The sequence below is a fragment of the Erithacus rubecula genome, assembly GCF_903797595.1.
Source record: "Erithacus rubecula genome assembly, chromosome: 9".
In the NCBI taxonomy this organism is placed as follows: Eukaryota; Metazoa; Chordata; class Aves; order Passeriformes; family Muscicapidae; genus Erithacus; species Erithacus rubecula.
In genome coordinates this window covers 22,775,589-22,796,485 of record NC_136660.1, presented here as the reverse complement: position 1 = coordinate 22,796,485, position 20,897 = coordinate 22,775,589, and the positions used below count along the sequence as shown (strand labels likewise).

The following is a 20,897-nucleotide window of genomic DNA, read 5'->3' as shown; positions in this document are numbered from 1 at the left end:
ACTGTATTTTTATATATGTAGGATTCTTTTTTTTTTTTGAGAAAGAAAGAAAGAATAGGATTACTGCATGCAGCTATAATTGAAAGTCCTTTGATAATTTGGTAGGTATTTTAAACCTAGCAATAATATACTTTCATAAAACCACACATCCCTGTTTTCTGAAGGATGTTAATAAGGTGGTTAGCTTTGCTTTCATGCTCGATGTGTTTATGAGTGCTCTTACCCATTTAGTTGTGTCTCTGAATTTAATGCCCCACTCTGATTTCATAGTAATTGTCAGGAGTCTCTTTTTCTTACTGTATGTCCCCGCTCACTGTCTGGAAAATACAGTCTCCTCGCTGCTGACCCCATCAGTCTGTCTCCTCATGGTGCTTGTAAAGAAAACCCTCTCCACCAAGGACAAAGATGTTTTTAAACAAGCCAATCTGATACAAGACAGTTTGCTTAACCCAGAGGTGACCAAGAAATGGTTGCTGGCTGACTGTGCCCAGCCTTGAGGTTGCTCTGTCTGGCTGCCCTTCTCCAAAGGCTGCACATGCTGCCATGCTGTGCTGTTCATTATCTGAGCAGCATCTGCAGTTCCCTTCTCTGTTACAGATGCCGCAGTCTGCTTAGTTTTGTGCAGCTGACACGCTGCCCTTACACTCCTGTGAGGCGTCTCTGCAGCTCCTCAGCCAGCTCATGTCTACCCTGGCCTGCTCAAGACTTGTCCTGCTTCTCACCCTGGACCACTCCAGTGAGCGAGTGCCCCTGGCCTGGCTGCCATGCAGGTGTCCTGGGAATACTCCCTTCTTGCTACTGGCTAAGTCCCAGCATGAGACGTTACCTGCCCTGCTTCAAAAATCTGCTCCTCCTCTGTTGCTTCTGTGCATCCTTTATGCATCAGATCTTCCCATTTCATGGTTTTCTACCTGACATCTCCCATCAATAATAAGGCATTGCTTTCTGACTCTCCTCAGTAGGTTAGTTTCAGCATTGTATTTGCCAGTAGAGGAGTGCTTGTCCATCAGTGTATGTTCAACAGGGGCTGCTTGTCCCACATAGTGGTGGCATGCAGCAGGGAACTCTGCTGAGTTATTTTTTCCAGTCTACTAAGCTGTCAGGAAATGCCTTCTGTCTTTCTAGCCAGTGTGCTCATAAGGCAAATTAAAAAAAAAAAAATTAAAAAGAAAAGAATGAGAAACCCATCTGGGCATGGCTTTCCTTAGTTTTAAATCTTTACTAACTACAGGGTGAATGCTGGATTTAAGTTTTAAATACTGTTTACAAAATAGTAACAGTCACAGGAACCAATACTATTATTTGTCTCTTGATGTAAGTTGTATATACAGACCATGTAACCTCCACTGGCAGCTATTGAAATAAAGTCCACTTCTCTATGTTGGCTTGCTTGTCTTCCAGCCTCTTAAATCAGCTTACTTTATACCTTAGAGAATACTTTTATTTCTATATATATCTTCTCTTCTATTGGCTCCCTGCGATAATCCTGTGATCAGCCATGCAGCAGTGTCACTTGAGTAGAATATGGAACGATGCTGATCGTTTTCTCATAGGCTGTCATACTAGCCCAGAAATAGCATCCATCTACAATGGGAGAAGCTCTATTAACATTTACAACTGTTCCTCTTTCCGACCCTTGAGAATTGCTCCGTGGTAGATAAGCAATACTTTGTAATACATTTCTTTGCGCTCAGTATTTTGGAGTTGAATTCTGAAATATAAAGGCACCTAATCCTGATCTGCTCTGGGATACACTGTTCTCCTCTTAGCAAGTGGAGCTGTGAATAGGATTAGCATTTCAACAGCTTCTTTTTTTAACTGTGAGCAATAAACTAAAATAATAGGGCCTGATTCAGAGCTCTCCAAAGTCGGCAATAGTGCTTTGGCTGATGTACACTGGTTTTGGGTCAGGCCCATAAGAATGGGAAATTCAGTGTTACTCTAGAAAAGAAGGAGAATGTGTGAATTTTAGAGTTCCTGCTCTTGTGGAGTCTGTCCACACTGAGCTGAAACCCACAGATTTACAAGCCAACAAACACAACTGTAAATTTGATGGCAGGTGAAAAGAAAATGTGTTGCTAGTCATGCAGTTAAAACTTGTACTTTTTAATGATGTCAAGGGCACTTAGGGCATGCATATAAACAAGTAACCATTAGAGGTATTTTTGCTGCTGTTCATTTTGTCTTCCCTCAGATGTGTGGAAGTGCAGACCATCATCAGGGCAGAACATGAGCTGGGCACTGTGGCCAGGGAGATGAGCTGTTGGGCTGGCAGGGCTTGCAGTGACTGGCTGCACTGAACACAGCCCTTCAAATTCATTAGCCATGGGCCTATGGGTAAGAGCCAGCTGTGAGCATCTGGCCCTAAGGGCCCAGCATGTGGTGTTACAGACCTCCTCACTTCAACTAAAAGCTGTTTGGGGATTTACTGTGCCTGTGCCTGTACTGAGCAGGCATGGCACTCTCTGCCAGGCAGAGCCCATTTCTAATCCACAGCTCTTGAGCAGGACCTGGATTCACAGTTTTTTACCTGCCTATCACCTATGAAATAGGTGATACCTTGAGCCTTATTGGGCAGTAAGACTGCAGTTTTGCAGCTTGCACAAACTCTGAATTCCTGAACTTCAGCTTTCCACAGTGCTTTTTAAAAGCACAGCAACAGTGGCAATCCTGTAGCTTTCTACAGATACCTTTCAAACCAGTTACTAAGTTCCTTCTCTCCTCCCTGTTTCTTACACATTGCACATGTATTTTGCGCTGTAGCTGATAATTTAACAGAAACCAAATAAATGACTCTGAAATCAAAAATGCTTACAGGAGTGGATCAGATGTCACATGCATTTCAATCTCTGAGCGTTACTTTTGCTTTAGCATCACAACCTGTAGTGCTGAGTCCTTTCCAAAGCACTCCCACCTGGGAGTGAGATGAGCAGTTGGAAGCCGTGGCTGAGGTTGGGCTCTCCCCGAGTGGGCAGAAGGACATTGCTGGAGATGGGGGACGTGTTGCAGCAGTGACAGTTGTACTGTGACATGCAGCTCTTTATCTTGAGGACAAGTTTCTGATTGCTGCGATCTGGAGGGGATCGGGAGCAGCCTTCCAGGCTCAAATAGTCCTTGGCTCTCAGCAGGAATATTTAGAGGGTTTAGTTCCTCATAGCAACAAAACACTTCAAGACATTTAGCTGATTACACCCTTGCAGGTCGACAAGAAATGTTGTCTCCATTTTGCTATCGGGAGAACAAAAAGGCTTGAGATATGGGCCCCATGGGCTCAGGTTTCTGCTGATATTTGAACTTTTTTCCTGGATGTTGGTCTTAGTGGGCTTCAACAAAGGGATATTCTGGAAGAGACAGAACAGGAATGCTGAAGGCTTCAGAAGGGGCTGTAGGTGTATTTCTTTCCTGGATTTTCTCAGGTGAATTAGTAGCAAATGCAATTTGTGTCTGCAGGCAGGGTCTCAGTGTGATGTGTGCTGCTTGGGCTCTTAGGAGGGGTCCCTGACATGCAGGGGCTGCAGAACAGTGTGGCAGCATGCCCAAAAGAGACACCCAGGCATTCTTGGTGTCACAGCCTGCTCCTGTCCCCTTGGCTGCAACTGTCCTTCTCCTGTGGGGTGGGCTGGGCTGTGAGAGGCAGGTGGAAGTGCAGTGATTTGCATCTCTTGGTTACATGCCAGAATCCGGAGTATTTTTCCAGCCATTTTAGAGAGGTGCTGGTCTCTGTCTGGTGGCACTGACAGAAGCTTGGGTGTGCTGCTGTAAGGTGCATGGTTGTAAATGAGTTGACCTGCATATTCTGTTTCCTAATCCTGAGTGATACTGTCAGCTCAGAGAGCTGAGCTTGGTTAATGACTGGAATCCACTGTGCTTTTCTTAGCGAGGATGTGTGGTGATCTGAGACAGTTGTTAAGTGCTACATCCTGAGAATCAGAACTTCATGTGCCCCGTGGGTTCAGCATGTTTTAGACAGATAAATGGGGTTTAGGATGACCAGGGAGTTACTATGAGAAGAACCAATGTCAGGTACATAGTAACCTGCAGTTACCTAGGAGCCAGATCAAATTAATGGAGCTTTCCCTCTGATAAAGATAATGAAGAGCTTGCAAAGACTTGGTCTGCAGCTGCTGCACATAGGCACTGTCTCCTGGCACAGAGAATGCCAAACAGCTGTGTGACAAGAGCAGTGCAGCCAGCAGGGCACCCCACTGCGTGACATTTGTGCTGTCTGAGACCTTGCTGATACTGCTGATACTTCTTCAGATGGAAGAAAATAGGGGCAAAGGGAGGAATAGGAAACAACATGGGAATAGGGACTGCAGAAATGTATTCAGAGTGTCTTGGGACCCACTACCAGATAGAATCTATTTCAAGGGAGGAGGACATGACATAATGGGGGGTGAGAGTTGGGGAAATAACAGCTGTGGTCTCTCTTATGCATTTAGGGTTTACTGTCAATCCTACGCAAACTAAAAAGCACCCCAGACCAGGAGGTGAGAATCCTCCTCTTGGGACTGGATAATGCAGGCAAGACCACACTCCTGAAACAGCTGGCATCAGAGGACATCAGCCACATCACCCCAACACAGGTGAGGGAGGCCTTTCCTTCTTGAGGGGTTTACTGTCGTCCCACCTGCCATGTTACACAAAGCACTAATGATTCGTCAGAGTCTTTCGGTAAAAGGGGGAGCAACTGGAGCCTGGTGCATCAAGTTTGTTTATTTTCTGCCTAAGAGGCTTCCTGAAGAAGCCAGGGAACTTCAGGCCAGATCAGTCAGGTAGTGCAAAAGTGGATGAGTGCTGTGGAGTTCTACAAAAGACTTTTGAGCTAGGATTTCATGGATGAGATTTTGTTCCTGTTGTCCTTGCCAAATAGGGGACATGTAGAGTGGATGCTGCAGCACTGGACAAACCCTTGTCTCTTTGCATCTTTCACCCAGCCAGGGTTCTGCATGTACCAGTGCTTCTCCCTAATATCTCTCATGACCTTTTTTTGAGCTTTGAGGCTGGAGGAGAGTGATGGTTCCCATCAGAAGCACTGCAGCATTGCTCCAGAGGAGGTTGCTAGAGAGCTATGGGAGATGCTTCCCCCCATCCTGTAGCTGCCTCCCAAAAGCTCTGAGCCCTGGCACCCTAATTCCAAGCCTTGGTCCCTGGGTGGTGTGGCAGCACATTGCCAGCCCACGCCACATCCTGTTTTTCTACTTGAATGCACTTTCAGTTGGTGCCCTAATTGATGAAATGGACCCTTCAGACGTGCAGCTGTTGCTCTTTTAAGCCCAGCATTAGCTGTGTCGTGTCGAATTGAGCTGAGACCTCTGGCTTCGTATTAGTTGTGACTGTCTACTCAGCTTTCACAAGCTCAATCCTGCTTCTCACAGTGCCCTTGTTTTCTCCTTATCTGCAGCTCTCTCACCTCTTCCTGCACCCACCCTGCTGAGCCCTCTCAGGGCACTAACTGCATCATATGTCTCCATAGCCATGACAGCATCAACCCTTGACCTAAGAACACTGATAAACTGATGGCTTAGTGGCTGCTTATGCTGGTGTCTCTCCCACAGCTGATCCATCTCTGTGGCTGCCCAGCCCATCTCAATGCACGTTGCAGGCATGGGATATATAAGGTGTTAATGTCTGGCTACAAACATGCTCCAGCCATTCAGGTTGATGCTCTATGTGGCTTTGTTTCTGCTCTTTCCAGGGCTTCAACATCAAAAGTGTACAGTCTCAAGGCTTCAAACTGAATGTCTGGGACATAGGTGGACAGAGGAAGATCAGACCATACTGGAGGAACTATTTTGAAAACACTGATATCCTTGTGAGTATTGGCTGCAGCTGAATGCTGTGTTCATGCAATAGCTTTCCAAGATCTCAGCCAGAAATTCAGAAACAAGTAATGTAATGTCCCAGCCCTCAGCAACACCATTGCCATTGTAACAGGAGTTATTCTGAGCTAAATGGCAAGATTGGTTGAGTGCAGTAAGAAAAATACAGTTATGTTTGCAGAAATCATTCAGTTGCATGTTTTTACTTTCACAGGATGGTGCTGTTTATAGCCAGTTCCTTTCCTCTCATCTCAGTCTCTTTCAAATGAAAGAACTTTAATAACGTGTACTTTACCCATCTATAGCTCCTTTCACTGGAGACTCTGAAGGCCTGTCATGGGCATTAGTGACTTGAGCATCATGTGTAGAGGCAGGTCAGTATGGTACCCTTGTTTTATAGGTGAGGAAACTGAGGCATAAGAATTAAATGCTCTGTCTATCATCAGGTAGGAAAGCTTCTGACTGAGGGACAGAAAGACCCCTTGTCTTTTCTTTTGCTCTTTTAATGGTTTTGACTACTTAGCTGTAATTACCTTACAATTAGCTACAGATGACCACAATTACATTTACAGTGCAGGACCTTTGTTTTTCCATGCCAGAGCACATTGCCCTGGGACCCTCCAGGTGCTGTCTTGGATAGTTTCAAAAATCACCTCTAGCATGCAGCCACATATGCCAGGATGAAGGCAGACTGGGGGCTGCAGGCCTCTCTCTGCCCCAAGCAATATTGCCTGTGGGAACAGAGAAAAGCCAAGGTCTGCAGGCTCCCATGGGAAAGTGGGAACATCTCTCAGAAAGATGCCATTCCCCCCTCCTGTCACACACACACTCAGTGATGTGTCGGGAGCTTCGTGTACTTGCACGGAAGGATCAGTGCAACTAGGAATAGGACTGTTCACCAAGGCTTCTGTCCAGTTGCTGAAAGGCCTGGCTGTGCCTGTAGGCTTAGAAAACATTGTTCAAATTAAGCTGTTATTTAAATGCGACTAATAAACCCTTGATACTCTCTTTTGCCAATCTTCATTTTTGAGCCTTTATTTGGAATCTAAAATTCAAGAACAGCCACCACTGCATAAACCCAGTTGTTTGCTTTTGCAGAGAGGAGCTGTGAGATTTTCGGTGGGGTAAGATCTGGGTTTGAGAAACAAGCAGGACACACACTGTGCTCCTCTGTGGCTGTTGAAGACAGAGACTGTGCCCACTGAGCCCAGGCTCTGGTGCTGTGTGTGGTGGGGAGGCAGTGAGTGTGCAGATCAAGGTCAGCCCTGCAAAGCAGCAGCATTGGGATCTCTGCCTGCTGTGGCAGGTGCTCAGGCTGCAGAGGCTGTGCAACCACAAAACAATATCTGGAAGGCTCTGCTGGCAAAGACAATGAGCTACACTGGCCTGTGGGCTTCCACCCTTTCCAGTGTGTGCTGCACGGGAGGTGCAGAAATAAAGGCCAATTTGAAGACTGAAGGAGATGAAAGCAGTTGCTTTCCTGCCACTCTCTCACCCCAGTTAAACCCCAGAGAAACCCCTTCTTTTCATGTGAGTAAGAAAATGGGTGGATAGAAGCAAAATCAGTTTGAGGGAAGCAGCAGTGTGAGTTCAGAGAAATAGCTTCTGCACAGATGGACTTGGGCTCCCCTAGCTGCACCTCATGCTGACACCCAGTCCCAAACTGGGAGATGTTGGCATGTTGGGGCAGTGCTTTGCTATTTCCACACACACCAAAACTGGGATCATGTATATGCTGCTGGCTTGCTCTGCCTTCTGCCAGCCCTCACCCCTATTTTAGCCAGTAATTTTACCCTCTGTCAAAGCTGGTGCAGATTGTGCATTTATAAATTGAGCCAACTTATCCCTCATGCTATTTCTTAATCTAGTCTTATCATTTGTAATTTCTGCCCAACCCATTTACTCCAGGTTGTGTTTTGGCTTGTTTCTCAAAGGAGAATTACAGGAATTTCTTTCTCAAATCTCCATTCTCCAACATTGTGTTCAAATTTGCAAACTCTGTTACCAAGCACCACAACCAAAAACAAGTTCTTGTGTGGCCTTGGCCATAAAAGGAAGTTGGACATGAGATACACTACAGTTCCCAGGACCCTCTGCTTCTCTCTTCTCCTAAACTGTATTGCATAAAACAGAAAGGACCCTCTAAAGAGTATTAAAAAGCAGGAAGTAATTACAAATTCAAATCCATGCAGGTGCCTTTGAATGAGAACTTGGTCTTACATCACACACCTGTGATATTTGGAAGCTTAACGCAGGCAAATAAGGTGTGGATATCTGGCTGATTGCATATTCAGACAGGCACCTGCAGCTATTTGGCACAGTTCTTGCTGGTTTGGAAGCAGGCACTCGGCACATACTTTACTTTCTCTGTGCTGTGCTTTTGTGGCTTTTGCCCCAAGCACTGTTGTCTCTAGTTCTCATCTTGCAAAACAGCTCCCTAGTGAGGAGTGAGTGGTGCAAGAGAAAGCCTGGCTGGATGGGACCCAGAGCTATTCTTTCCCAGTTAGAGAAGCACCGTAATGTGGAAGGTGCCACCTTTCAGTTCACAAGCAGCACTCAAGCATTTCATTCCTGTGTTGTGGACTTCCCCAAAGATGTCCTGAGGGAGCACAGATGACAGTCCAGTCTCACCCCAGAACACAACTGCCAGCCCTGCAGCTTCTTCCTTTCTTCTGGTCTGTGTTTCCTTTTCTAAATGGATGCATAGGGGTGCATGCTTGGTAGGGGTGGGGAGGACGTGTGTGGCTGATCCAGTATTGGTGCACGTGCTTGGGATCACATTGCAGGAGAGGCCTGTGTGTCACACCAAGCCCACGGGCTGGTCCCCATCACATGGCACCGGGTGCGTGCTCTGCTGACACATCCCCACGCAGCTGCGTCCACCCTGCCGTGTCCCCCAGCCTCTGTCAGTGCACATCAGCCCCCAGGTGACCTGCAGAGCGGCTGGGAGCTTGCTGGGTTACCTCCTCAGGCCTTGCATACAGATTCTCCTGCTGCGTGTTTGGTCTCATTTCAAACAACTCAAATGCTGCTCATTAAGGGAGTGCCTATAGTTTAATAGATATTGCTGCTAGAGATCTTCCCTCCCCCTACTATTTGGTTGAAATTATCCATGGAAGCATGGAGTCGTATGCTGAGGCTGCCTGCAAGGATGCCATTTATCTTGATGGCGGGGTGCTGTGCTCATCTATTCCCTGAAAACCAGGCTGACACTTGCTCCCTGTAAGCCACCAAAGAGCATGCAGATGACATGCTAGCAGTTTCAATCACTACTGATGGGGAATGGCAGCGACTGGAAGCAAAATGCTCCATGTTTGTCACCAGTCCTGTCCCTGTCTGTTGTCCCAGCATCTTTTTTCAAAAACCTTCACGTAGGAAGCAGTGAAAAATGGATACCCATCTATTCTTGCCTGCTTGTTGTACTGAGGCTCCCCATTTTTTTAGATGGCAACTGAAGATGAAGTCTTGCAGGCTGAATTCAGCCCTCATGCCCAACTACTCTCCCCAGAAAGCTGCAGTAGGATTGCCTGATAGAGATGAACTCCTCAATATCCCCAACACATACACGTGTCCCCTGAGTGCCATTGTGTGCCTTGGTGATGCTAGAGGGCAGCACGGCACAGTCACACCAGGCCAGTGTTTGTACACTTGGCTGGGATGAAAGGCCATGTCTGGCTCCCCAGGTTTTGCCCTCCTATGCTGAGTTTCAGCTTGTAACAAGTTTGAAACAATACCAGCAATCTCCTGTTCTCTTCAGATAATATATGCTATGGAGATGGTGACAGCAGGCCCAGTACTGCTGCCAGCTCATTTATGACTCTACCCACATGGTTGTCCACTCCCCCAGTATTAAAAGAGGTGGTTCCTTTCCTTTCAGAACATCATGAAGTTTTGTCAAAATTTGCTGCAATTAATAACAAGGATCTTTGTGCCCAAAAGCATAATTAGTAGGTTCAGCTCACTTAAGCACGTGCTACTGTGGAAGAGTGTCTTCTGGGAAGAGTAACTTTTCCTGTCATTTCTGTTTTCAGATCTATGTCATTGACAGTGCAGATAGGAAGAGGTTTGAAGAAACAGGTCAGGTAAGTTACTTATGCCCAGCTTCCTTTGAAGTAACTCAGTGCTTCTGAGTGCCCCTTGCTCACAAAAGTTAGGAAGAGGATTTTGTTTTTTATGAAGGAAATTTGCATTTCAAGAGACTTGCCTTTCAACATCAATACAGATTATTTTGGTAGATGTGAAACAAGGAAAATAGGTAGCCTAATTCTGTTTAAATAGAACAGTGTTCATTAAAGTTATACAATAATAGCAAATGGAGCCTAATACTGAAAGCACAAACTTCTCTAAGTCCTTTAAACCTTGCCAAACCAAGACCCTGAGGAATCCTATTTTCTTATTTACAAAGCTGAAATGGAAATCATATTGACTTGATCATCTTTTGGATGTAATTGAAAAAAAGCTAAGAACTTTCTAATACTGGCCAGAAAATAAGATTTCCATTTTGCAAAGTTCTGAGATTTTGTAACATTTTTTGGTTTAGGTTGAAACAAAAATAGGATTTTTAAACTTTATTGTGTAAAACTTAGAAAGTAACAGCATCCCAAAATAGCTACCAATAGATTTACCCCACAGAAATGGGAGATGTAGATTAAAGCCTTCTGTTCTGCCTGATTTGAAGGAGACACTTGATCTTTTGCCTCAAGTCTCATGGACACACCCAACAGCAGAACCATTGGTTGTTCTGGGGTGAGGGACTCTTTCCCTTGCCGGAGCTATTTAATTTTATATCAGTAATTAAATATTCATTGGGCAAAAGAGATGGAAAGGAAGCAGCAGCTTAGATCACTTGCCTGAGTCAGGAGGAGCCAGCCTAGACCCCTCCTCATATTTCCACAAACACTTTTGGTTTCAATAAATTAGCCGTGTCAGATGAAAGACCTATTTTGTTGAAAAATTCCCAGCCAGTTCTGTTTATAACTCCTTCCTCTCATCCTGGCTTTCAAACCAAACATTGCTCTTTGGGGGATGGAATTGTATTTCCACTGCAGTTTAGCATCTCCTTGACTACACTTGTTTAATCCAGAAGTTTCTATTCAGTGCATAGAAGATGTTAGAACATTATCTGAATGCATGAGACATTTCCAGCTAAATAAGGAGGCCACAAAAATCTCCTATACTCATCTGTCTGCAATGCCAGCAGTCCCTACAGGTTCATGTTCTGCTGAGTTTGTTGTATGTTCCCATAGGGAAGTGACTTGAGACTGAGTGCCTGTTTCACATGAGATTATTGCACAACCTAGACATGAAGTATTTCAGCCACCATTGATCCACTGCAGATTCAGATTTGAACTATTAAAAAAATCTTTTAGAGTCAACTGGTTTTGAATGAACAAACCCATTTTTAAGATGCCACCCAATGTGTGCTGTGCATATGGAGCCAAAATCCAGCTATTAAAGCTGATCTAGTTTGTCTTCAGCTAACCAATGCCTTCAAAAGCATCAGCACTTTCCTGTGGGAGGGAGATTTCCATTTTGGGGGGAGTAGTGGGGGTGGGGGAAGTCCTCTCCTGTTTAAATTGCAGTGATTAAGACTTCGAATACCCCCTTGAAACTCACAATTGATTAGCAAAGATATCAGGGCCACTGTCAACGGTTGCTCAGGTACAAATGTCAGTCAGGCAATAACTTAAGACAGATTCCTCATACTGCCAATGTACATGGGGTTTTTTTTTGCTGTTTCATCAGTTTTGGTCTTCTGGGATCAGAGACTAGTATAACACAGAGTTGTAGCCTTTAAGGCAACTGCTAATTTCAGACCAAAATGAAGATTTTTCTAACCTGTAATTGGAAGAAATAGCTTTTGAACCTTGGGCAGAGATGATTGTATACATTTTTGCTCTCTTATAACAAGCTCTAGGTTTCACTGGAGCACACTCTTCTAGCATTTGCCCTAAATATATTTCTAATTAGAGACAAGCACTGGTGGTTGAAGGTTTTCTTCCCTCTCACCATCTTCCCCCCACCTCACTCCCTTGTAAATGATACAGGAGCTGGCTGAGCTTTTGGATGAAGAAAAGCTTAGTGGAGTCCCGGTGCTCATATTTGCTAACAAGCAGGATTTGCTGACGGCTGCCCCTGCTTCGGAGATTGCCGAGGGACTGAACCTACACACGATCCGGGACAGAATCTGGCAGATCCAGTCTTGTTCAGCTCTTTCAGGAGAGGGAGTACAGGTGAGGCTCTGCAGAAGGCTTGCTGTGCCAGCAGGCCATCTGTGAGAGATTGTTGATCTGCAGGGTGGGGCTGGGCCGGCTGCCTGACCGATGGGGGTCAGCACAGCCAAAGCCTTGCAGTGCAAAATGCGGGGGGTGCAAGTCTAGGGTCCTGTGCAAAGGGGAGGGAGAGCTGTGGGCCCTTGGGATCTCTCCATCCCTGGTAAAAGGGAAAACAATTGCCTCCCCACCCAGGAGCCCTTAGCTGGCCCAGATGAAGACATTGATTTCTTTTAAAGAGACTGCTGTCAGGTTAATCATTCTCACAAAACAAATCGTCTTTTACTATTAACCCTTTGACTGGTACGAGTGTGCACTCTAGAAATCTGATTTACCTTTGCTACTGATGTCATTTGGCATTTTACTAAACCCAGGCACTAGGGAGAAAAACCGATCAATTTTTCTGATCCAGAGAAATGCAAGAGTTGCACCTGGAGCAATGACCACTTCTAATGTTAGCATGTGGGGGCAGCAAAAATGCACCAAAGGGTCTGCACTGTGTCCCTGTCCTGAACTGTAATAGTTGTCTTTTGGGCTCTAGTCAGTTCCTGCAGTATAGTAGCTCTTTGTAATGTAAATGGGACCTAGGTTTGTTTATTTCACTCTTAGGCTTTCCTGAATTAATGAAGCATTTGCAGAGCTCAAAATCTGAGTACTCCCTTCACTGATACTTAAAGAAACAGAATGGTGAAAATATTTATCTTCACTGCAGTTTCAGTAAAACCTTATTTGTGGATGCTACAGAGCGGTTCAGGATAGTCAGATCTCAAGCTGAGTGTGAAGAGTCACAGAAGCAGCCCTCCATGCTGAGTGGGCAGTAAAATGGCAGATGAAATTCAGTGTTGACAAGTGCAAAATAATGCACAAGAGAAACAGCAATCCTAATTATACACATACAATGATGGACTCAGAATTAGCTGCCATTACTCAGACTCAGATCCTTGGGAACAGAGCTCGTCAAAGGCCAGAGAGGAAAACTCAAATGATGTAATTATTGACAATTACAAGAAAGTAAACAAGAAACATCTTTTCTAGCACGTAAAAATCATTGTGAGCCCATACCTTGAACATGACCTCAATTTCTGTCTCTGCAACATTTGAAAAGGTTTTACTAGTAATAGAATTATAGCATCCAACAAAAAAATAGGTAGAAGGTTCTTCAGACGATCTTTAGAACAACTTCATTTTTAAAGCAGGGATAGCTGTGAGTCTACAGGAGGTTGCTGAGAGTCTTGTCCAGTCAAGTAATAAGTATCTCTAAGCATGTAAATTCCACATCCTCTCTAGGTAACCTCTTCTAGGCTCTTAACTACTAATCAGAAAAAATATGGTTCATATATCTGCTTAGAATTAGGAGAGATTTGAGGATCCTCTATCAGGAATGATCAGCAGCACAGAGTGGCATCTGTATACAGTGATAATAAATAAATTAGGACTAGCAGTTTGGAAGAAAGAGGACAGAGAGTGGGAACATCTTTGAGATTTATAAGATAAGGTATAAAAATGTCAGATAGACTGTATGCTATTTTTACATTGCTAGAGGAAGAGTATTCCTAATGAAATAATGAGAAAATAGTTTAAAAGAAATAAAAATAAGTGCTTCTTTGCAAGTTGCATGATTAAGTTCTGGATCTCATTGGCACAGGATGTTGGGGAGACCAAAAGTATCAGAAAAAAAAAAAAAAAAAGAGATATCAGGAAAAAAAAAAGAGATATCAGGAAAATAAATTTCTGAAGAAGGGATATGCAGGCAATCACTGACCACTAAGATCTGGACACAGCTTTTGAACTGAGGACCAGCTTGGGCCATGAACTGGGTGGGAGGAACAGAGTTAAGGCAGATCCTGTTCCTACATGGTCTTTCCCCTGGCATCCAGAAAGAGGATGCTGGCCTGGATGAACCATTGGTCTGACCCAGTACAGCAGTTCTGATTTAAAATTCTCAGCCTGATTTTCAGACCTGAACCTGAATGCAGTAGGTGGTGTTCTCTAAAGGACCTTTAGTTAGCTAAGCTACAAATTCAGCTATGTTGTAGCCAGTGTTGTGAAGGGCTTCAGCTCTAATATTTGCTTTGAAATTTCCAATCCAAAGAAATCTGACCAGGAAAATGAGGCTGCAGTTGGCAGGGTTTCAGGCAAACATAAGTCACCTTCCTCCCCCCTTCAGGACCTTATCTAGGTTGTGGAAGTCCAAGGGAGCTCTCCAGCTGCAAAGGGCCTGTAAAGACGCTGATGAAATTCAGAGATATGTGTTGGATGTGGAAGAAATAAATTATATAAAGTGTTACTTTCTGTTCCTGAGCTTGGAAATGTGCTTCAGGCAGATTTGTGGGCTCTCTGGAGTGGGCTGCACACTTCTCTATTGACAGCACCTTCTTACTGTGTCTCCTCTCTGAAGCACAGCACATCCCTAATCATCCAGTAGTGTAAAATACTCAGCCCAATACCCTCTGCCAGGGAAATGAAATCTGCTTCTGCATTCACTTCCAGAAATTAGAAGACCAGAACTAAATAAAAGTATTTGCAGGCCTATGTATGTTCATTATGCTTATCTAGACAAATTAGTTTAGATGCAGGCCAGATAGCATCCCACTTTGTTGTAGTCATTCTCATTGCCCTAAATACTGCAGCTTACTCTATAAATTATTATTGCAGAAAAGTCAGGAAAGTCACAAACTCTCTATACCTTATAGAAAAAGAGCCCCTACATTTCTCTTCAGCCATAACTTCAGCCCTGTCAAATCAGACAGCAAGAATGTCAAGCACTCCCTTTCCTTGCAAATTGAGCAAAATGTTTGGGGAGATGGCTTTTAAACTAAACCCAGATCAGCCTAGGAAAAATGGAATCCTCAGTCTTGGTATATTAAGGACAGGTCAAACTTTAGGATAATCAAAGAACTTGTTTAAGAGTGAGATTAGGAAAGATGTTTTTGAGGACTGTGGTACACAAAGGCCACAAATACCAGAGGCTTAGAACAGGAGCTTTGCATGTGCAGTTAAATCTCAGGTCACCACTTTCAGGACTTCTTTGAGAAATGACAATTAGTGTCAGCAAAATAAATGGAGACAGGGAAGCATCAGGTATTCAGAATGAAAGCCAAGGAACGAGCACACCAACCATTGCAGGTGATAGAATGTATTAGCTGGAGTAGAATTGGAGACATTGCTGGTTAATTTGGCAAGGAAGAGTGGTGGCATGTCTTGTACTGAGCACATGCAGGAACAGAGTTCATATGGGAAGATGTTTGTGATAGCTTGAAAGAAGAGCAATGAGTAAAGACAAATAATGCTGATACATGAAGGAGGAATAGTTTGAAGGTCATTTAATTAGTTTAGCAGCTAGCACCATCGTGTATAGAACTGGATAGTTAAGACTGGGGATTTCAAGGTTAATGAGATTAGATTATGGTTAATAGAATGATATAAATTTAGAGATTTTAACTATTATTTGAAATGGGTTATTTAACAAAACTGTTAATTAAGGGGGGAAATCTATATAGTCCTCTTCTCTTTTAAAATTAACCATTACAGATTCTGGAAAAGGGGCCTAGCAATGTCCTGAGCAGGCTCAGAAGAGAGGTGACTGGGTTAACTGGAAACTCCATGTAGTGTCTCTGGATGCCAGCTGGCAGCCCCTGTTATGCCAGCTGAAGACTTCATTACCTCCCTACTGTAACCGTGGGCAGCACTTGTCTTGTTAATCAGACTTCATGGTGCCATTGAGGCTTTTTCAAGCAAAATGTCTGCTTGGGTCTGATCTTATCCTCAGCCCCAGTTAAAAAGCAGGAAAGCCTTTTCTCCTTGCCACAGCCATCTGGGCTCTGCTTCTGGAATGGAGTCCTGAGCAGCCTACACTGAGACCCTGGCACAGGGTACAGCAAGTAAGGGGGTGATTAGTGATGACAGCACAGGAACATAAGGGAGCTGTTGCCTCACAGTGACTCTCTGGTGCCATGTAGGCTCTCTTGGCATTGTATTTGTGACCAGATCTCAAATTGTAGCCCTTGGTGTGCAAAATCTGTGTCCATTCCACCCTGGCCAGCCAGGGTGGTGTGAAAGCAAACAGGACCCCTCTGCTTTGCTGCCACCTCTCTTGCTGAGATGTTATATTTAGGGGGCAGGGTGTGATATTAAATATGACTCAAGGCTTGGGACTGATGTTTGCTCTGCAGCTTGTTTTTTGTCTGAAGCAAGATTCTCCAATCAAGGCCATGGGAGTTCAGCCTGCCCTGAGGAACTGTCCTCCAGAATGATGATGCAGCGTATTGTGTCCAGAGTCTCCCAAACATAATGACCCTCTGGAGACCATTAAAAGCCAGTGAAAATGAGAGTAGCCACTAAACTTTTCCAATTTATGCCAGAGCCCATCTGGCCCAAAGGACTATGGGAAGGGCTCAGCCTCTGTCTCTTCCCTGGCTGTTTCAACCCAGTTGAGAATGAAGCCCAAGACCCAAGCAATTCAACATTTTCATGAGGGCAAGATTCAGAGCAGCATGATCCCTGCCAATGTGTTATCTGCAGACCTTAGGTTTAGCCTTAGCCAGGACAGGCTGGATGGGGATCTTCCACATCTTAACAAGGCTGTGGAGCTATTTGTAAATTTGATTTAAAACCAGTTTTGATGATGGCAGCTCTCCTGGGGCCGGCAGAGCCTGTGCATGTTGAGGAAAAGCAACCATGTTTCCAGATTACAGCGCAGTGTCTTCTGATTTTTAAGTAGGCTAAGGAGGGAGTCTACAGTACTGCACAAGGTCTCAGAGGACAAGAAAATAAGCTTTCACCCAGGCAAAAACCAATGGATAATGTAGTGGCAGGAGCCTGTAAGAGGCAGCCTGTATGATCACTGGAGGTGCAAGGAAATGACAGATAATAAAGGCACAGTCCTGACTGTGCAGAGGGAGAAGAAAGTGACAGTTAAAATAATGCATACCAAAAATGCTAGAGATTGAGAATTTTGCACTTGCCTGACCCAATTTGTTATGGCAGACAGAGGATTACATGAAAGGATTAAGCTTTTCTGTCCTTAAGGTCACATTAGGGGTCACAAGTTTGTGGCCTTGCCTGATCCCAGGCTTGCAGGGGAGCAGAAATCGCAAGGCTTTTTATGGGGTGGAAAGGGCTTGTTCACTGTGTTTGAAGTCAGATTACTTCACTCCCATAGCCTCAAAGCTGATAATACAGAGAATGAGCAAGCAGTGGGCTAATCTTCATCAGGACTTTTTATTTCTCCCAGGGAAGGCTCTACCAGTACTTTCCCAAAGGGCGTTGGAGTACAACTCCCTTGGCACAATAGCAGATGGGACTGCAGCAAGGCGGGGTTGTGTGAGCAGCATTTCTCTGCAAGGAGCATTATCCTCTTCCCTGGGGTTCTCTCTCTTTGCTTTGGTAAAGTTTACTAGCTGCTTGTTAAGGAGCTAAGAGAGGCAAAGCTGAAAGATGTGAAATCTTTCCCTGGCTAAGTTTTCCCAGGGTTGACTTGAGGCTGGAATACTAATATTGTATCCGCCTAGATCCTCAGAGTACCTGCCAATGTCTCTGTGTCTCAACAAAGCAGCACAAGGACATCTGTCAAGATCTAAATGTTACTGTAGGGATTATACTTTCTTCACAGAAACATCCTTTAAACATGCAGATATAGGGACAGAGTGTGCTGGGACAAAGGATGACAACAGTTGACTCCTTGAGGATTTGACTCTTTCAAGCACTGTTTCCTCCTTCCCATGTGCCTTTCCCATTACAGCTCTTTGTGTTTGTAGCAGCTTCCCTGGATTTCTCCATCTTATCAATACTCTGTCCTGCTTCACACCATAGGTAGAAAAACTGCAAATATACCTTTTAGGTTTTTTTTGCTTTCTATTGCATTTTGTATTCTCCAAAGCATCTGGGGACACTTGCAGATCAACACCCCTCCCCACAGCACCTCCCCCACCCCCCCCCCAAAAAAATTGCACCAGAAGCTGCAGACATAGCTGAGGAAGGCATCTCACATATACCTTTCTCATACAACTGCACATATTAATTTTTCCTTTATCACTGTCAGGCAGGGGGATATTTACAATTAAATGTGATTTTTCCTGTCAATTTACTCATGCCAAAGAGAGTTTTTAAAATCTATTCCTGCTTTAAAAGTTTGGTGACCTACTTACGTATTTCAAGCGTGTTTGGAGTTCACCTTTCCTCTTGCATTTTGCTATGTCATTTTTTTGCCCTCGTTAAATGCTTCATGCAGCCAGGCTCCCAGCTATGGTAAATCCCATCATAAACTCTGTTTTATGACCCTCGCCGTGCTGGTGCTGCAGTGGTCTGCCTTTCCCCTTGTTGAGCTCCCCAATGGCAGCAAGCAGAGTTTTAATCACTGTGAATTCAGGTTGTGGTCAGATTAGGTAGGAGATAGGATGCACGTTTGTTGTTTTGCAGTGATGTATTGTTTCTGGGATTACTGTGCTGAATAGCAGAGGGTGTCAGCTGATATTTATTACTTTAAGCTGTCTCAGCTGTTCTGGTTCAGCAAATAAACCTACATTCAAAATGAATGAGGAGCTCTGCTTGCCTTGTATGCCATGATGTGTGCAAATGTGATTATTGCTTCCGAAGCAGGGGAAGCTGAAATCATTGTGGGAGCATTTTTAGTTATTTATTTATTTTTACTCTTTGCAGGCAATCATGCAGATTTCTAAAGCACACAATCAAGTCAAAGGCTTGACACCTCTCCTTCTAGCCCCATTGTTAAGCTCTGGCATTCCTCATGCTGGGAATCACTCATTCCCTCTCTCTCTAAAGTGATAAGCTTTAAACCATGCTATTGATTGCTTAAGGCATTACATGTTTTACACCTAGGTTATCAGTGTTATTGAAAGGGGAAGACACAAAGCTACCGGGCCTTAAAATGAATCTACCGCTCATCTTTTCCCATTTGCTCTGAGGATTTCAGACAATTTGTTTTACACTGATCTCTGCTGGGGAGATAAATAAATGAAACTGGAGACACCAATCCTCCCCAGGGTTAGAGTTAAAAGTGTTATTAGTGTAGGGCCTCATATGCACCCCAGCACAAACTGGGCTCACTTATTCTTTATTTAATACAGCAACAAGGGCTGATTTCAAAAGTTGCTGCTCCCCTTCAGATAAGAAGTGTCACATAGCGCAGTTATCAAGGTGAATTGGTATTTTCAAGTGAGAACCTCTCTGCTTCTGATTAAGCCCTGAGGACTCCCTCTCTTCTCTCTTAACTCTTTACCTCCCCTCTGACATGGCCACCACCTTTGTGACTGAGGGACAGCATAGAGGCATGGCAGTGAGTGTCAGCATGCCCTAAGGGCCAGCCATACTTTGCCTTGGGCTACCTGTCCTTGGAGAAGTTGAGGTTCTTGGCATTCTTTTGGCAGTCTGGGAACAAGGGTATAGGAAACCAGTAACACTGCTGCTGTGGGGCTAGCAGTGATGTTTGCCCAAAGCTCTGATCTTTCTTAGGGTCTAACTAAGTTTGTTGTTGTAATGATACAAAATTGACCTCTGAACATAACACAGTGAAATCCCTCCACTCTAAACTTCGAGTTGACATTTGCCTGTCTTCCAAGCACAAAGATGTGCTGCTCCCCTCTCATCCCCAAAATCCTACCTTTTGCCTTCAGCCTCCCTGTCCACAGAGACACCTCATGTCAGGCAGGATAGAGGTGAGGGATTAGATGGGACACAAATATGAGGAGAATGTACATCTTGCCCTCCATTGTGCATGTCTCCTAACAGATAAGTAACAGGAGCAGATATAGAGTTGCTTTGACTTCCAATAGCATATCCCATTCCGGGATCTCAGCAATAAACTTACAAATCTGGTATTCATGGCACAAGTGTTGCTGTCCTGCTTGCACTGGCCAGAGAAGTCATCCACACATTTTAAAAGAGATACCTTAAAGAGTTTATCAGCCTCTTAAAACATGGCCACATAGCTTTTTTTACTGAACCCCTGTAGGATCCCTGAGGGCCCACTTTCTGTGGGGGCCCTGAGGAGAAGGGTCCAGGTCTGGTTATTGCAGTGACTTTCATGGATCTGGATTTCAAGGCTTGCATATAAGCAGAGAATTAAAGCTGTTTTCTTAACAGGGGGCTGACTGTATAACAAACAGTCCCCTAAAATCCAGTCTCAAAGATAAGATGACTTGCCCGAGGTTACACAAATCATCTGTAGCTGAACCTGGAACTGAGCCTTCATCTGCCACTGACGTACCTTGACTGCAAAGTGATCCTTCCTCGAAGGACCTACACATAGCAATGTGATGAGATGATGATACTTTTTTATGGTCAGATGAAAGATTTAATAACCTCTGTGTGACAACATCTACCAAGCAAGGAAGCATTTATTTTTTTAACCCACAGTGGTTTTGGGGACAGAAGGGCAGGCAGTGGGTCGATGAGGAGGCAGAACATAGTGCTTGCAGAATGGTGATGGGGTGGGCTTGGGGGATTCCTCCTCCCATTGCTTGACTAACATTACCTTTCTCTGTCTGAAGGACGGCATGAACTGGGTGTGCAAAAATGTCAGTGCTAAGAAGAAGTAAAGCATTCCGAGCTGCATGGAAATGGAGGAGCGGTGGGAGCAGAATTCTAGCCTGAAAACACTAATTTGCTGCTTTCTGACCAAATGTTTTTCCATCTGTGCACAGCTACAGCTGTTAAAAAAAAAAAAAAAAAGAGAGAGAAAAAAGGGAGCAACATCGGTTTAAACGTACTGCTGGATTTGGAACTTGACCTGCTCTTTAGTATATTTTTTTTTATCCCAATAAAGGAATTACATATGTCCTCCTTA

At 44.4% G+C, this 20,897-nt stretch overlaps 1 protein-coding gene across 2 annotated transcripts in view; it reads left to right on the top strand.

The window, feature by feature from the left end:
• The window catches only part of ARL3 (ARF like GTPase 3), a 26,722-nt gene extending 5,825 nt beyond the window's left edge, over window positions 1-20,897 (top strand). For both annotated transcript variants that reach the window (XM_079312935.1, XM_079312934.1), the window contains exons 2-6: window positions 4,443-4,586; window positions 5,699-5,815; window positions 9,854-9,904; window positions 11,870-12,055; window positions 20,602-20,897. In XM_079312935.1, coding sequence (XP_079169061.1) covers window positions 4,443-4,586; window positions 5,699-5,815; window positions 9,854-9,904; window positions 11,870-12,055; window positions 20,602-20,649 — 546 coding nt within the window. In that variant the 3' untranslated portion in view covers window positions 20,650-20,897. The remainder of the gene's footprint in view (window positions 1-4,442; window positions 4,587-5,698; window positions 5,816-9,853; window positions 9,905-11,869; window positions 12,056-20,601) is intronic.